This window comes from Hesperophylax consimilis, chromosome 10, assembly GCF_061612785.1.
Source record: "Hesperophylax consimilis isolate HC1 chromosome 10, BYU_Hcon_1.0, whole genome shotgun sequence".
Taxonomy (NCBI): Eukaryota; Metazoa; Arthropoda; class Insecta; order Trichoptera; family Limnephilidae; genus Hesperophylax; species Hesperophylax consimilis.
In genome coordinates this window covers 779573-797749 of record NC_142845.1, presented here as the reverse complement: position 1 = coordinate 797749, position 18177 = coordinate 779573, and the positions used below count along the sequence as shown (strand labels likewise).

General features: G+C 35.7%; 1 protein-coding gene across 1 annotated transcript in view; it reads left to right on the top strand.

Annotated features, from left to right (window-relative positions):
• The window catches only part of LOC149420133 (glycoprotein-N-acetylgalactosamine 3-beta-galactosyltransferase 1-like), a 109912-nt gene extending 91817 nt beyond the window's left edge, over positions 1-18095 (top strand). The window contains exons 3-8 of the mRNA XM_089636405.1: positions 9034-9157; positions 10079-10356; positions 11147-11285; positions 11699-11922; positions 12730-12887; positions 17876-18095. Of these exons, the coding sequence (XP_089492531.1) occupies positions 9034-9157; positions 10079-10356; positions 11147-11285; positions 11699-11922; positions 12730-12887; positions 17876-18073 (1121 nt within the window). The 3' untranslated portion in view covers positions 18074-18095. The remainder of the gene's footprint in view (positions 1-9033; positions 9158-10078; positions 10357-11146; positions 11286-11698; positions 11923-12729; positions 12888-17875) is intronic.
• Positions 18096-18177: the final 82 nt, after the last annotated feature.

Genomic DNA, 18177 nt, shown 5'->3' with positions numbered 1-18177 from the left:
CACACAGGTGCATGAACGCATTATAACGAATTTACGAAAAGTTTATCAGAAAGCGGCCGGCAGTCCCGTTTTTAAACGGATTATCAATAATTTGAAGAGCTTTTGATAAATCAGAAATACTGATTTTTCTCCGTGAAGTGGGTTCCCCTGATGGGTCGCCAGGTTTCTGCCAAGATTTCCCAAATCTACGAATTGAGCTCAGACTTAAAACGAGATTTTAACTGAAACAATAAAAAATCTCAAAGTTTGCAATTTCAAATACATCGAAGACCAAAACAGTCAGCATAAAAAATATTAATTCTTTGCAAGTTTGAGGAAAGGAAAATAATCTTAACTGTCACTTTCAAACAAAACAAAGTAGTTTAGAACGGGTTGTTTCACAGAATTTTAACAATTCATCAAATTTAAAGTTCTGTGAAAGTTCTCTTATTATTTAAGTTCGGTGAAAGAACCCATAATGATTTAATAACAGAACTTGAATATAACGTTCACAGAACTTGAAGATTAACTTTGAAATTTGATGAAATTTTGTGACACAACCCGTTCTAAGCGAAAACTCAAAAATTCAAATTAGTGAAATCTCATTGCAACAGAAATGAGTTTGGAGGGAGACTGAATAACTCATCAAAATGACAATTCAACCCACCTTTATAAAGTGGTGAAACAAATACTAAATTAAACATCTTACTTAGGTTAGGTTAGGTTAGGTTACGTAGGTTAGGTTTATATGATCATTTTTTCATCGCTTTTAATGACTTTTGATCACTTTGTGTGTTGAATTTCCATTGTGTTTAGTTTCTATCAAGAAACCGTCATCTTTGGGAATACTGTGTAGAAGGTCTTTTTGAGGAGTGGAAGGAGTGAACATGGTTCTTGAAGAAACCCATGTAGTAGGAGGGAGGAAACACAGGTGCCGGCAAATCGCACACTCACATGACAGTCTTGATTTTTTTTTTATTTTTTTTTTTTATGTGACACCTCACAAGAGTGTCCCTGCCTGTGCAGTGTACAGACAGGGGAACTATGTCACCACCCGGTTGGGCGGCGTTGTGAGGCGGAGTAAGTTAGGGGCTGTAGGAAGGGATTTGTTAATGCGGGCCTTGAAGAGGCTCGGATTATAGGAGGGAGGAAAAACAGATGCCGGTAGCTCGTTCCACATACGAGCCGACTTACACAAAAACGAGTCGTAAAAACGGCCCGTTCTCATGAAGCCAACGTCAACCGTGAACGGGTGTTCAGTTCGTGTCCTTCGAGTTTCGCGCACGTGCACCGGTGCATCAGGAATCAATGCTGCTAGCTCCTTGGAGCAGGCTCCATTGAAATACCTGTAGAACAGACACAGCATGCCTACATTGCGTCTATGCATCAGAGAAGGCAATCGGTCTGTTAACAACGGATTGTCAATCAGACGGATCGCTCTCCTTTGCACAGACTCAAGCAGGTTTATCAAGTATTTTGGGGCACCAGCCCAAAGGTGGCTCCCAAATTCAATAGTTGGGCGGACTTGAGACTTGTACAGGGTCAGCAGCTGGTCACTGTTGAAGAATCTCCTAGCCCTGTACAAGACGCCCAACTTTTTGGAGGCCTGATTTACTCGGGCTTCTATGGATCCCCGATACTTGAGCTGGTCTGATATAGTAACTCCAAGCATTTCAATGGAGTCTTTATTGGGGAGAGTGCTCCCATCAAATTGCACCAGACAGTCATTGATCTCCCTCTTTGCCGAAATCAGACACGCTTGGGTTTTTGAGACGTTGAAACTGACCAAGTTGGCCTTACCCCAGGCACGAACCATCTCTAGGTGGTGGTCAATTTTTCGCTTCAAAACTTCCCGAGCTGTTCGGACATTAATTTAGTTGCACTGTTTTTATTTTTATACTAGCTGTACCCCGTCTCGCATTGCTGTGGCTCAGTCTGTCTGTGCCGATAGAAAAACAATGGCGCTTGTTGCTTTCACGATCAACAGATGGCGCGGTTTTTTTTAAAAAGCATGTTTGTCCAATAGATTACGCTGTTTTTTTTCAAATAAAGTTTGTTTTTACCTCTCACAGGTTACATCTACATAGTATAAGTAAATAAAAACACACGCGAATTTGAAATCAACATTGTGTCAAAATTTCAAAGCAGTTGGTGAAGAACTTTCGGAGATTTAAGATTTTGGATGAATTTGTAGGTTAAGTAGCTGAAATATATAGCTAAAAAGCCCGAGGAAGACATGGCACGATCAAGTGAATCAGATACTTGAGTCGGGCCATGTCAAGAGTCAGAATAATAGAGTACGAATAGTAGTCAGAGTATGTAAGCGACGATGTATGAAAGTGAATGAGACAAGGAGTGTGTGCCAAGACCGAGTTGTTTGGCGGTCCGTCCTCTCTGGAAACGTCGTGATGGTTAGTTAGTTAGTTAGTTAATTTGTGCCCTAGGCGTTTGAGAGTGAACACGGTATTTTTTTCATTTTTTTAATTATAACTCAACTTTAGAAAAATTGTGAAAATAAATCAATAAACTTATCAAATAGTGGAAAATGGAGGACTGAACGCGGTTGGCGCGAGCAAAAATATTCAAAGAAGCAAAGCTAGCAGTACAGAATGTATACCAGCCCTAATGTATGGCAGAGAGACATGAAACTGGTAGAGAAAGATTGTATGTCAGACTGATTGCAGTAGAAACGAATGCCTGAAAATCATGCTACTCACCACCATGTCATCGTTTTCCTCTTTCTCTACTTCTCCTCTGTATATTCTGATACGTCATGCACCATCCCTTTGATTGTATTATTGAATGATTGTCAAATCTCACAATTATCTATAAACTGCAATAGCATATTATGCCTGTTTTCCTCTTTCTCTACTTCTCCTCTGTATATTCTGATACGTCATGCACCATCCTTTTGATTGTATTATTGAATGATTGTCAAATCTCACAATTATCTATAAACTGCAATAGCATATTATGCCTGTTTTCCTCTTTCTCTACTTCTCCTCTGTATATTCTGATACGTCATGCACCATCCCTTTGATTGTATTATTGAATGATTGCCAAATCTCACTATTATCTATAAACTGCAATAGCATATTATGCCTGTTTTCCTCTTTCTCTACTTCTCCTCTGTATATTCTGATACGTCATGCACCATCCTTTTGATTGTATTATTGAATGATTGTCAAATCTCACAATTATCTATAAACTGCAATAGCATATTATGCCTGTTTTCCTCTTTCTCTACTTCTCCTCTGTATATTCTGATACGTCATGCACCATCCCTTTGATTGTATTATTGAATGATTGCCAAATCTCACTATTATCTATAAACTGCAATAGCATATTATGCCTGTTTTCCTCTTTCTCTACTTCTCCTCTGTATATTCTGATACGTCATGCACCATACCTTTGATTGTATTATTGAATGATTGCCAAATCTCACTATTATCTATAAACTGCACTAGCACAATATGCCTGTTTTCCACACAGGCGGCAGTACTGCTCGCGGCTCGAATGCTCCGGATTTCAAGTCTGTGTTTAACGATGTTTATGTGACAGTTTATAATAGTGTTCGTTTATAAATGTGAATTTACTTGTGAACTTAACTGATCTCAGGTATCTACCAATTATAAATTTCCTTATTATACCTATCTACTAATACATTATCGGTCTTACTAAAAACGCGGTGAAAATTTTATTCAATGGATAATCGACTGTGAATGTGAAAACCTTACTAATTGAAACTGACATAAAATAGGTCATATAAAAATAAATAAGATATATACATTGCTTATCCAGTCAAAGAAAGTTGTTTACCTGTTGTATAAACTTGAAATAATAATAATTTCTCATAGAATTTCGGAATTTTTCCAACGTGTTTTAAATGTTCTATATACTTCTTCATTTTGAAGATGTCGTAAAAACAAAAAACAAATTATAAAGTAGATAAAATTACTTTTTAGATTTTATATTTAAAAATTGCAATGCATGTTTTAATTACATTCAAAACTTTAAAAAAGTGAAAAAACGTATCAAGAACCTTTTTAACTAAAATCTAAAATACCAGAGAATTAAAAATTTCCAAAATACGGTACTTTAAAGAAGTTATACAATTAATACAATTAAGAATTGTAATAATAATTCCCAGAGGAGAACCAAAAAATCAGATGTTTTGAATTCATTGTAGCACGATATAAACGTACATTTTTTGAGTATGTATTTACATACGTATGCATAAGGCATTTACCTATATTAATAAAAAAACATGAAATTTCATAAAATTCACGCGATAACAGTCAACTAACAAATGATATGTCTGCAACAACCTAGCTTTTTCCAATAACATGAAACTAAATTCACAAAATGATATTATGGATTAAAACTGATAACACAAATAATACCTCCCGAAGTTAGTCACTTTACCCCCGGACACTCTATATATTGAATTATACCAATATAATAGTGAATTTGTTATTACAATTTAAATCACACATCTCAAACCTCAAATCAAAACTGTCAAATTACGCAAATTATCGGGAAAATACGCCAGCCTGCCAAGACATCTTTTAAAAGAAATAGAAATTTTACAGTCTTTGTCCAATGTGTAACAAAACACCGTTTAACGGTTGTGAAGTGTTTTTATTAGTAAGGCTGTTTGTATTTAATATTTAAACAGCGTAGGTACTACATTTTATTTAAAATGATTACAACAAGAGTTATGTTAACATATATTGGGTTAATACGATCGATTTTTCTCTTCAGTTTTTATATTTGACTTAACTTTTATTTGGTTAGACGTTTATTCTTTTGATTTTGTTATTTGAAGAATGGAAATTTTTCATTTTGGGATATTTTTGATCCTGGAAAACTTTATTCTTCTGAAAAAAAATATTCTGGGAAAATTGGTCGTAAAAAAGGTCGATATTTATTTATTTATATATTTATCGCCCAGAGGGCCTTTACTAGTAGGTAGTACAACTTTAAGATGACAGGTAATTTTGAAACATAAAAAGAAAGAATAAAAATAAAATACAACGAACAAAAGTAAAAATATAGTGGTGGCCACAGACATAGGAATTAATAGACGAGAAGATAATGGCGAGGGGTAAAATCAACTGTTGAAGAACGAAGGGAGTAAGGCTGACTGTGTTTCGTCAATAAATCAATCTGACAATAAATAGGCATCTCGCATTATAATATCACCATTTACTTCTTAAAAGTAAAATCTGCTTTTGAATGAATAGACATTTTTACATGGGAGCGCAAATTACTCGCCACGTTATGAACTAATTTGCGAAGTCCAAATTCGGCAAGAAAATTCGGTTCTATTTTCAAAGTCGAATATTTCGTTTAAGTATTTAGTTAAGACACTTTTATAAATGTTCATAATTTACTTCCCAGCAACCAACCAGCTTTGTGTTTCGCGTCCAGACGTTTCTCGATGTGATAGTATATGTTTCTAAAACTGATCTATATTATACGATGTGAATATGCTTAAAATAAAGTAAAATAATGCTTATATATGCAATGTAATACGACAATTGGGTTTATTCTCTTTTTCAAATCTATTTTTACAAGTTTTCATAGTACAAGTCAACATTTTGCCGTGTTATTTCGTAAAATGAACCGATGATGCCTCGACCGTAGTTCGCACAAGAATGATGACGTCACGTTTTCAAATTTCACTTGAGGCCATACGCGAGCACAGCCGGCTCCAATGGAACCGGTATGGGGAGTGGGGATAATACGCTTTTAATCACTTAGGGCAGGTCTACTAATATTCATATGTCTATGGTGGTGGCCAATATAGTTGCGTTTGGGTACAACGTTTATTTTGTCGTGTTGTTTTGTGGGTATGTTTAGGTTTATGGTGTGCGACCTTGAGGTAATTTTGCACAAAAACGGCGCTATATACAAATTACCAAAACATTATTATTATTTATTATTATTACGGAGGTTCGCAACAGTCGAAGATTAATTTTAGTATTTTGAATAAAAATTGGATAATAATAATATAATAAAGTGTTTATTCCGGTATGTGGGGAGGTTAGTGCAGTCCCACACATTCCATATAGAGATAATATATAATAAAATATATAATCAAAAACAAAAAGATAGAACAGAAAAACAAAGAAAAGAAAACAGAATAAATTGAGAATTAAATAGAATAAAATGATAAAATAATAGAATAATAGAAAGTTGAAGCCTTTAGGGAGCCGTGACTATATTAGGCGCTAGTATTTTTGTCCAGTGTGCGTCAATGCTGGAGGATGGAGTGAGGCGGGCTTCCATAGTGAGGATATTTCCAGAGCTTCTTATCCTTTCCCTCATTCCTGCCACCCTGGATCTAATAAGGGCTGCATATCCGGGAACTCGCCCCTCCGTGAACATACGGGAAGCGCTGCAGTATCTGGGGAGACAAAACATTGTCTATATTCAAAACATTGGATAGAAATTGACAAAACAAGTTTAATATTTTCGTCGGTGTAGTTAATAAATTTATGAAATAACTTCTTAGGGAGTACCTATATCACCCGTAGATAAATGGTTCGTGGGTACACATCTATATTGTGACAGCGATAATTTCCATGCATCTGTTATATTATGTCCATACGTATTACCCAAGTTCTGGATTCTATGCATCGGACTGTTGAACAGTGCTGCAGCTGCAGTATTGTTACAGTAATAAGGTAGTGATATTCATTCTATTCTATTTCTGGCCGGCATATTAAACTTAGCTGCAGTAACTCAGGGGCTGTCAATTTTATTATGTATGATTTTAAATTAAAACCCTCGATCGGAAACATCAAATTTAACAAATTCGTTAATCATCACAGATAAATGTAGTTAAGTTGTTCTTTAATTATTTTGATTTTATAATTTAAAAAGCTTAGGATTTTTTTTTACTCTTTCTATTCTTTAAGAATGCACATTATAGTGGGGAGACTATTCAGTTGAGTTATATTCAAGCTGACTCCTCACTAGTGATGTGTACAGAAGTTTTAATGCTTTAACGTTGGTAAAATCTTTGGCCACTCTCAGTACAAAACTTATCATTTATGCCCTTCTTTGAAACATTTTCAATGTGTGGTATGAAGCTAAGTTTGGTGTCAAAAGTTATGGCTAAATTTTGAAACAGATTCGAGATTGATGTTATTTATTGTGTAATTGAAAAAAAATTGGAGTTTTATGTTTTTAAATCTCATAGTTATACATTTATTAAAATTTAAGTAGAGCTTGTTATCGCTACACCACTCAAATCATTTTAACAAGTTTTCTGAGAAGTATGACAGTTGTTCAAATTATTTTTAAAAGCTTCAAATTATCTGCGAACATAAGTACATCGACGTTTTCAAAAATACTACAAATGTCGTTCATAAAAAAGATAAATAAAACCGGTCCTATGTGGGAACCTTGCGGTACGCGACTGGATAGACAAAAATCATTAGATAATACCCCATTTAGTTTAACACTAAGTTTTCTATTAAAATAGATTGTAAACCAACGCAACATATTTCCATCAACTCCAGCTTTAGACAGTTTTCAGTAAGAATAGCGTGACAAACCTTGTCGAACGCTTTACAGAAGTCAATGTAAATCGAGTCGACTTGAAGCGTCTTTGCCATTGCATCGGAAATAAAATTTTGATAGAGGATATGATTGGTAAGTGTTGATTTACCAGTTATAAAACTATGCTGTTCAGGACATACGCTGTCTTTAATTTTTTCAATTATTTTATCCAAAATCAGCTTCTTAAAAAGTTTTGGAATTGTTGATAGTATGCATATCAGTCTATAATTAGTTATATTAGCTATATTTTTATCACCCTTTTTGAATATTAGCCTTATATAACTATGTTTCCATAGATCAGGAAATATACCCTTCGACAAAGAATGACTGAATAGTATGTTGAGGGGATAAGCAGGAACGGTGACACACTTCTGTAAGAGTAATGGTGGAATGTTATCAGGACCGACATTTTTATTGGGATCAAGTAGATTTATTTATTTTATAATTTTGTTGAGTTCAATGCATACATTTGACATGTTTAAATTGGCATTAGGAGTATAGTTAGGTAAGGAAAACTGAAGAAGTCGGCAAAATATAGACAATATTACGTCACGTACAAACTCCGTGTTTCGTGTTCCCTATATAGTTTGTGGGTTATTTTTTACGTTTAATTAAATTTATCAAATCTCTACTAAACCAGACTGGGTATTTAAATTCTTTATACCGCGTGTAATACCCCGTTCACACAGGGCGATTTTAGTTGATCAAGTCTGAACATACGTTTCAAGTCGCTTGCGATTTTTAGTTCCCTGCGGTCTAAAGTAGACGAAAGACGTTCCTGGTGAGTGGTTTATTTATGCGTACCTAGTACCTACCATCATGGCATCTAATTAAATGAAAGAATGTTTTAAGTGGTCGAATGACATAATGGTTAGATTTATGACTCTATACCAAAGTTATCCCTGTCTTTGGGATCAGAAGCAAGAAGCTTACAAAAATAAGAATGACTGTGATTCTGCAATTAATAATATTATATTTGAAATTTTACTGTAACTTAGTAAATTAAAGTTAAATAACACCTCTCTGAATGTTTCAAAAAATAATTATTGTTTTACCTTCATACCAAATTTTAGGGTATCAACTATTGCAACGAACACTTTTTCATAAACAATGATTTAAAAAACAACGGCAAAAACAATGAAACTATATTTTTTGGAACTCTGTGCATATAAGCTAGACATGAAAATAATACCATGTTGCCAGGTATCTTAGCGTAATTATATCTTAGACATCAGTACATCAAATTGTTCTTCCTAAATTCGCAAATGATTGCGATAGCTTTCGATAAAGCCTTATAATTCTATCAATAATGGATTATAAGGATATAATTATAAGGCGGAATATTAGTTAGTTGATTTGTGTTCAAATATGCTCTCTCCACGATAGCTGAGTTTCTGCCCTCTTGGGACAGTAAAATGAATTATTGTTAGTGAAATCAAGTTGGGACGAACTTAGAAATAATACAGTATTTTCTGCTTTTAGGGATCATGGCTGCGGTGAATTACAGATTTATCCTAACGCTAGCGACAGGAGTATCCGCTGGGTTCAGTTTTGCCTACATTTTACTCATTCCCAGAGAAAGCAATCTACAGAGTGGCTGGTTTGGGTGAGTTGATATATAATAAATACTTTGGTAATTATAAAACAACAACTGAACAGTTTCGAAGAAATAATCCTAAAGTTCGAAATACTTGTTGTTATGATAAATGATTTTTATAAACAATCTGATTACAATATAACTTTGGGCTTTTTCTCCAAAGTTTGTACGCAGCGTTTTTGTCATGTCCCACGATTTTAGTTTCCCACAGTTAGAGGATGTATTGAATATGGAATAGCTTAGAGAAAAAAATATTTACGATTATAATTAAATCGCTTAAGTCTAACATTTCTTCGGGAACATAGTTATATAACATTAAAAAAGTGCTCCCATTTGAGACACACTTTTTTTTAAATTTTGCAAGCACAAATCACATATGGTCCCCGAACACTCAACATGGATCCAATGATAGTTACTGTGTAGTTCTGTTATAACGGGTTGTTTCACAGAATTTGAGCAATTCAGCAAATTTCAAAGTTAATTTTCAAGTTCTGTGAAAATTCTATTTAAGTTCTGTTATTATTTCAGTTCTGTGAAGCAACTGGTTCATAATTATATATTAACAGAACTTGAACAGGACTTTGACCGTCTTTATGTCGCCAAGACATCAGAAATAGGAAACAAAATGGAATAAAATCTACTTAAATTTAACTTCGACATAAAATGTGGATTATAATATTTATTTATATATGGGCGAGGGTAGGTATAGATTCACAAAGACTTGATGTAAAGGAAACCTCAGTAGTGGTGGTGGGCAGACGCATTCGCTGCTAAGACGACCTACTCAGCCCACAAACCCGGCCATCCCTGCCAAATCACTAGACGTATTAAACCACTTGGGGCGACTTATGGCAGAGGCGTTAATTATTTAAAAACATTGAAAAGCCCGAGCGGCTAGAATCAACAACTTATTTTAAAATTCTCTTCCAGTAAAAGTGACATACACCACCAATACGATTTCCGGGGCCCGCCACAATTCGACGAAGACCAGGACCAAGTAGTGACGGACTTCCAGTTTGGGGCACATGAACACGACGAGGCATTCCACAAGTTCGAGGACACGGCGGTGGCAGACGCCATGGCGAGCAAGGTGCGCGTGCTGTGCTGGATCATGACGGGGCCCGCCAACCACGAAACGAAGGCCATCCACGTCAAGAATACTTGGGGCCGCCGCTGCAACATCCTTCTCTTCATGAGCTCTGTGGCCGGTAATCATTTTCAGCCGTCGGAGTGTTTTTTTAAGATTTGGCCAGTGAAAAACGACCACTCTCCGTTTATGGTCTATTTTGGCCAGACAAAAAGCGGCCGTTTTTTATATGGTGAAAATTCAATGTTTTAAATCACAGTTCTAATTAAAGAAATTATTATAAGTTCATTTTATTATCTATGTATGCGGCCTGCCCTGTGTAGTCTGCACCGCAAACTGTCTGGCCCTCTTGAACCACTTGACCATGGAGATCTTCAAATACGTATCAAATTGTTGAAAATATGTACCACGTTCCGACCACGCAAAGGAAACATTGAGAAATTATCTTTTTAAAATTTTTACTTTTAAGTTTACGTGACTATTTGAACCGGTGAACTAGTAAGAGCCTTACCCTTAATAAGAGAGGCCGTCAAAAATGTACCAAATTTACTTGCGCACGTAGCTATTGTAATTTTAAGAAATAAATATCGATTTCTGACTTTGCAAAGGAAGGCTGGAGAAATTCTTGAAAATTTTCTTTTTATGTACGCACTAATAAGCAACTTGAATCCCAATAATTAGTGCAATGCTAATCAACTTCTTATTATGTTGTAAAAGCATGTTTAAAAAGTATTCAGGAACAGGCAAACAAATAAATAATCGTTGCATTTTGGGCGTCCCAAGTGCGCCCCACTTTTACATTTGACACCTCTAGTGTCAAGTCCTAAAATTCCTGGAAAAACCGTTGACTCTCTACGCAGCATCATGACACATCCCATTATTATGAACATTATAAAATTATTTTATTTCAGATGAAAAACTTCCCTCAATTGCGCTACCTACGAGAGAAGGACACGACCATTTATGGGGTAAAACCAAAGAAGCCTTTGCGTATATTTATGAACACCACCGGGATGATGCAGACTGGTTCATGAAGGCAGATGATGACACGTAATATTGAATTTACTAATAATGTAGTCCAATCCTGTACATTCTAGCTAGAGCATAGAATCAATAAATAAAAATAGAAGTGCCTTACATACAAATTTGAATTAAAACAATTGTTTCATTTAGCCCATAGAACAAATAAGAAAACTAGAAGTCCTTCCATACATACATTCTAATTTTTTGTATCATTTTTTGAAATCTTATTAGAAAGATCTATCCACACGATATTTTGAAGACATTATAAAATTCATTCAAGTGGCCTATTACAATTTGATCCTCAAAAAATTGACTTTTTGCCCTGTCTAGTAGGTCGCTTCAATTGAACGGGAGCCGTGAGCTCAGAGCGTATGAGCAATGAGCATACTATGCTCGCCCGATACGTAAATTTCGCCCATTTCTGATGGTTCTCTTTGCAGGTACGTGATCGTGGAGAATCTGCGCTACATGCTGTCGGCGCACAGCCCCCAGGAGCCCGTGTACTTCGGGTGCCGATTCAAACCCTACGTGAAGCAGGGCTACATGAGCGGGGGCGCCGGCTACGTGTTGAGCCGCTCCGCGCTGAACCGCTTTGTGGAGGCGGCGCTGCCCGATGACAAGCTCTGCCGGCAGGGGGACGAGGGCGCAGAAGACGTTGAAATAGGCTAGTTCATTCATTCATTCAGAGTGGTAGATACTCTTGTATTGCTCTGGAAACCCCCGGTTAGAAATACGTTGCTACATGAGCGGGGGCGCCGGCTACGTGTTGAGCCGCTCCGCGCTGAACCGCTTTGTGGAGGCGGCGCTGCCCGACGACAAGCTCTGCCGGCAGGGGGACGAGGGCGCAGAAGACGCTGAAATAGGCTAGTTCATTCATTCATTCAGAGTGGTAGATACTCTCGTATTGCCCTGGAAACCCCTGGTTAGAGATTCGTTGAACGGGGGTTCTGTCTACGTGCTGAATCAATCGGCGCTGGTACACGTCGTCAAGGTGGCGCTGCTCGCACCATGGACCTAAAAGCCCTGGACAGAGCATTGGTGCGATTTTGTATGAATTGCATTGAAGCTAAATTGAATGGCAGCCATCTTGTATGACAATCTTTTGGAATAATTTGTACGCAATGTGGTGCTTAAAGAATTATTATAATTTTATTTTTGTGTTGTTAATGCAACTGCATTAATAATTTGCCGTTATGACTATAACGGCTTATAAATTCATTTGAGTATTTGATGAGACAAGAAATGGGATATGTCATTTGAAAAATTTATAGGTTTTGACATTTTTCTCTTCTACTCTTTCTTTTTCTATTCTATTTTTTTGTCTTTTATTCTATCTTCCCTCTCACCCCCCAGCTTCAAATTGTTATCGAATAACTCCGTCCAGGGCTTTTTAGGTCCATGGTTCGCACAGAGCTCGGAAAACAAGCATTGATGGTTACATGCAATAAGTTTGTGTGTTGTCTGACTCTAGGCAAGTGTCTCTCCAACGTTGGGATCCAGGCTGGGGACTCGCGGGACCCGCTGGGTCGAGGGCGCTTCTTTCCTTTCGTCCCGGAGCACCACCTCGTCCCCGGTATCTTGAAGAATGACAGCTGGTACTTCAAGTACGTCTACTACAAGTCTGAACCGGTACGATATACTAGGACCTGTGATAGCTCACTACAATTTAGATCTGTAACATTTCAAGAATCGTTTTAATTTAAAGAAATTAAATATTAGTACATGTTGATGTATGAACCTAAATGCATCCCAAATACAAAGTGGTACTCGGATTAAACCAACACCACCTAGGACATGAGGCAATACTGCATAAAATCAGCCTCCTAACTTGAAAGAAGTAAGGGTGTAAGAAAAATGTATGATGTTGAAGAACAAATTAAACAAATACTTATGTACGATAAAATAATAATGTTTGGTCAAATTTACTCCAAACCATTCATATCTCCGAGCAACGCCAGCTATATGTCAAAGACCTCGTACAAGTAAAGAGGAATAAGAGGCCGATTTCATTCATTGTCCCGGCCTGCGATCTAGGTGGTTTTGATAATAATATGTAGGTAATTTGCATTTATAATCACTCACTCAACAACAGTTAACTAAACCAGTCACGAATTATTTCTGTCCACAAAATATTTAAAATAAAACTTAACACACTATTCCTGTGCCATTGTGTTCCAGTGTAAAAGTTGTGAATCTGTTCATTTCTTTGTGTCCTCAACAATAAAATAAAAGCCCGAAGTTTTAATAACAAATAATAATAACTTTACTTAAATTCAATATTTAATATTATTGTTACACCAAAGGCAGGTAACCTGCATTTCCGCACGCCTTGTGACCGTTGTAGGTACTGATACCTACTCATTACTACCTGTTAGTGAACTTGATTCCACACAGTAATCAGGAGAGTTCAACCTACTATTAATTTTTAATTTTTATTAACTTAATTCCGAACTCATCATGGATGCGCAGACATACATATTCCTTGCACAAGATGCCATCAATGCACTAACTAATATTGTGATGGATCCCAATAACAAATTTACCAAGGAGCATATTGCCAAAATAATGCCCAAAACTAATAATATCCTAGGGTCCATAGGCCAAATGGCTGCAAGAATGGCTACCCTAGAAGGCGAATTATCAGTGTACAAAAATATTCCTCCTGCTGTTACCACTACTAATTTGCAAACAAATAACATCTGCGATATTATTGCTGAGGTGAATGATCAAAATTTAAGGGAAAAAATATTATAATATGTAACTTCCCCGAAAGCAAAGCAATAACCCAGACTGATATGATGAAAGACGACACTACCAGCATAAAAAAATCATTTTCGACCTGGACAACTCTACCAATTCTCTTGACCTGAAAGTTTACAGAATCGGGAAAGGGGATACTAATAAACCGAGGGGTGTAAAAGTCGAGTTCCATGAGTCTAAATGGCCGAAAATCCTACTCGGCAAAAAACACTCGCTGAAGAATAACATCCTCATGTACCCTGATCAATCAGTTGCTCAAAGGAACTATCTAAATAATTTACGAATCGAACTAAAAAATAGGCAATCATCGGGTGAGCAAGACATTACAATCAAGTGCATTAATAATCACCCAACAATTGTAAAATTAAATCCAAAAAACTGACCCACAAACTAATAATATATTATCAAAATGTAAGAGGACTGAGAACGAAACTTCAAGAACTAAAATGTACATTACCAACGATGAATTACGAAATTTATGCCCTTACTGAAACATGGCTGAATGCTGGCATAAACGATCAAGAGCTGGGGTTTTTAGATCATTTCATTTACAGAAACGACAGATGTCAAAGTTCCAGCAATAAAACAAGAGGTGGCGGCGTACTATTGTCAGTATCAACCAAACTGAATTCGAAAAAACTGAAATGCCTTCACAAACATCTTGAACAAGTGTTTGTAATGGTTTCCTTAAAAAATGAAAAACTTATAATCGGTTGCACATATATACCACCATCCTCCGGCCTGCAAACATATAAGGAGCACCACCTTGAAGTTGAAACTTTTTTTTTTTTTTCTTTTAAAAAGAAAGACAAACATTCCCAGGTTACGAATAACCCAACAATGTTTGAAAATCTCCTACTACCACCACAGAAAGCCGAAAATGTTGCTTGTGTTGTGCTGGAGGACTTAGCCAGCCGAGGAATCGAACACGCGACGCTCGGGTGATACCCAAGCGCTATGCCCACTCAACCACTGACCGGTGAAAACTATGCGAAGAAAATTTCCTGACGCCACATTTATTCTGATGGGTGACTACAACCTCTCAAATATTGTATGGGACATTGAGAACATCGCGTCCTCGAGTCCGGACAACATCAATCATGGCTCCCATAAAATTATAGAAATTTCGAACTTTTTAAATCTGCATCAGAAAAACCATGTTTACAACATCAATTCTCGTCTTCTCGATCTTGTCTTTACAAATTCTTCTAGTGTTAATGTGTATGCCTCTGATGAAATGATTCTTCCATTCGATAAATACCACCCCCCTCTAATAATCAATTACCTCAATACTTATGTTAAGGTAATTGACCCCACGATTGTCAAGCGTAATTTTGAAAAAGCAGATTACCCAAAGATTATAGAATTTTTATCCACTTATAATTGGGCTTATGATCTCACTTGTAAAAGCTCAAGTTTAAATGAGGCCTTAGAATACTTTTCTACAATGCAACTTTTTTACAATGTAATTTATCAAGCAATCGATAGCTTTGTACCCCTACAAAAATATTACACTTCTAAATTCCCTAAATGGTTCGATTCTGAACTAATTAATCTAACGTACGATAAAAAAATTGCCCACAAACGTTATAAAATAAATAGAACGCTAGATAATTATATCGCATTCTCCACTCTGCGTAAAGATTGTACTAGGAAATCGAAAGTATGTTTCAAGAAATACACCAACAATGTTGAAAATTCTATTTTAACAAATATTAATAAATTTTGGAATTACTACTCCTTTCGGAAAAATAATTCTAACTTTCCCGGTACAATGTTTTACGGGAAAAAAGTGGGTCATGACAAAAACGATATTGTAAATTTATTTGCAGATTTCTTCAAGAATGTATATGTTGAAGACAATGACAACATATTATCTGATAAACCCCAATTTACCGAAAGCTCACTCAACTTGCATAACATCCATGTGGTAGTATATGATGTTGTGACTTTTATCAAACAGCTGGATACCAGGTCGAATTCGGGGCCAGATATGATTCCCTCAATATTACTTAAAAACTGTATTCATGTTCTAGCTCTTCCTATTACTATAATTTTCAATTTATCCTTATCTACAGGTTGTTTTCCTGATATTTGGAAAAGTAGTTTTATAACACCTATTTTTAAAAAAGGAGATAAATGTCAAATTGAAAATTATAGACCCATATGTATTATGTCATCGCTACCTAAACTTTTAGAAAAGATTATATTAAGTAAAATCATGCATCAAATTAAACCAATTATATCAACATTTCAACATGGTTTTATGCCAGACAGATCTACGTCATCTAACTTATTGCTTTACGAACATTTTATTTCTAGTGCATTGTCCTAGGGTCTTCAAGTTGATACAATTTATACTGACTTTAGCAAAGCCTTTGATACTGTTTCTCATCGCATTTTAATGGAAAAATTAGAACATTTGGGAATAAGCGGCAACTTTCTTGAATGGCTTAGAAGTTACTTATCATACAAAAAATTATCTGTAAAAAATACCTCCACAACTTCTTACACTTTTTTTGCCTAAAGTGGGGTCCCCCAAGGTTCCCACCTAGGACCAATTCTTTTCCTACTATTTATTAATGACATTTCACTAATATTCGATAATATTCACTTTCTTCTATTCGCCGACGATCTAAAGATGTTTAAATCGATCGGTAATTCTTCTGATTGTTTAACTCTACAAATTAACTTAAATAAACTTTATGAATGGTGCATCGTAAACAAATTACATCTTAATATCAACAAATGCCAAACGATCAGTTTCCATAGATCTAAAACCCCTTTATTATTCGACTACTCAATTAACAATGCCAATCTAAAAAGAGTTTTTGAATTCAATGACCTTGGAGTTATCTTTGACTCCAAATTACGCTTCTTGAATCACATTAATAGCATTACCAGTAAGGGATTACAAATGCTTGGATTTATTCTCAGAATCGCTAAAGACTTTTATAACATAAAAACTATAAAATTACTATACACGTCTCTGGTTAGAAGTCAGGTTGGATACAATGCAACCATTTGGTGTCCTCATTTTAACTCTCATTGTTTACAAATTGAAAAAATTCAAAATAAATTTTTACGTTTTATTAATTTCAAAATTGGTATTCCTATTATTGAAATCAATTATGTCAATTTACGCAGTAAACCTAATTAACTTATCGAAATTATCTGAAAGGCGAAAAATATTTGATCTCATTTTATTATATAAAATTGTCCATTCAAGGTTAGACTGTCCTGACACTATAAACTTGCTATCTTTACATATACCTCCAAAATATACTAGACGGAATATTTTATTCTACAACAATAACTTCGCTACGAATTCTGTATTAGAAAGAATACATAGGTTGGGCAATGAACTAAGTGATGTCGCTGATATATTTAATTTAAACTTCAATACATTTAAAGCCAAATTAGTCCACCATTTTTTAAATGTAAATAATGCATAAGAAATCATTATATTTTATTTCGATTTTCTATTGTTTGTTTTATACTGTTGTTAAAAATGAAATTTGTAATTTTTATGTACTTAAAAGCCCAATAGGGCGTCAATAAATAAATAAATAATAATATGCAGGTAATGTGCATTTATATTAATTCAGTCGTACTTGATTATAACAATCACCGCTATAACGAGCAACTACAATTAGAATAATTGGCCGTTATAACGAGGTCTTTTCACTGATTATACCCTCGATATACCGATCAAATAATTTTGTTGAACAAAGTCGCAATTTTTTAAACAATTTATAACACTTTGGGCACGGTGTTAATTTACAGATATAGCCGTCCCAACGGCGATTTTATAAAATGGTTTATATGTTGTTTGTATGTACTTTATTGCATTTTAGGGCCTGGAATGTTGCTCCGACAGTGCCGTGTCGTTCCACTACATCTCACCGAATATGATGTACGTCCTGGAATACCTCATCTACCACCTGAAGCCTTTCGGCATTAACTACCAGATGGAGGTGCCGGAGGACGTGCCCACAACAGAAGTGGTCCTGAAGGGGGTGCACTCCCCCGCGGTTACCGAGGGAGCTGCGTAGCAAGGTGTTGAGGACTGAGGAGGTCTCTGGATCAATAGATTATCGTGAATACAGTTCTCATGTCAAAATCATTAAGAAATTTAATAAAATGGAACTAAAAATGT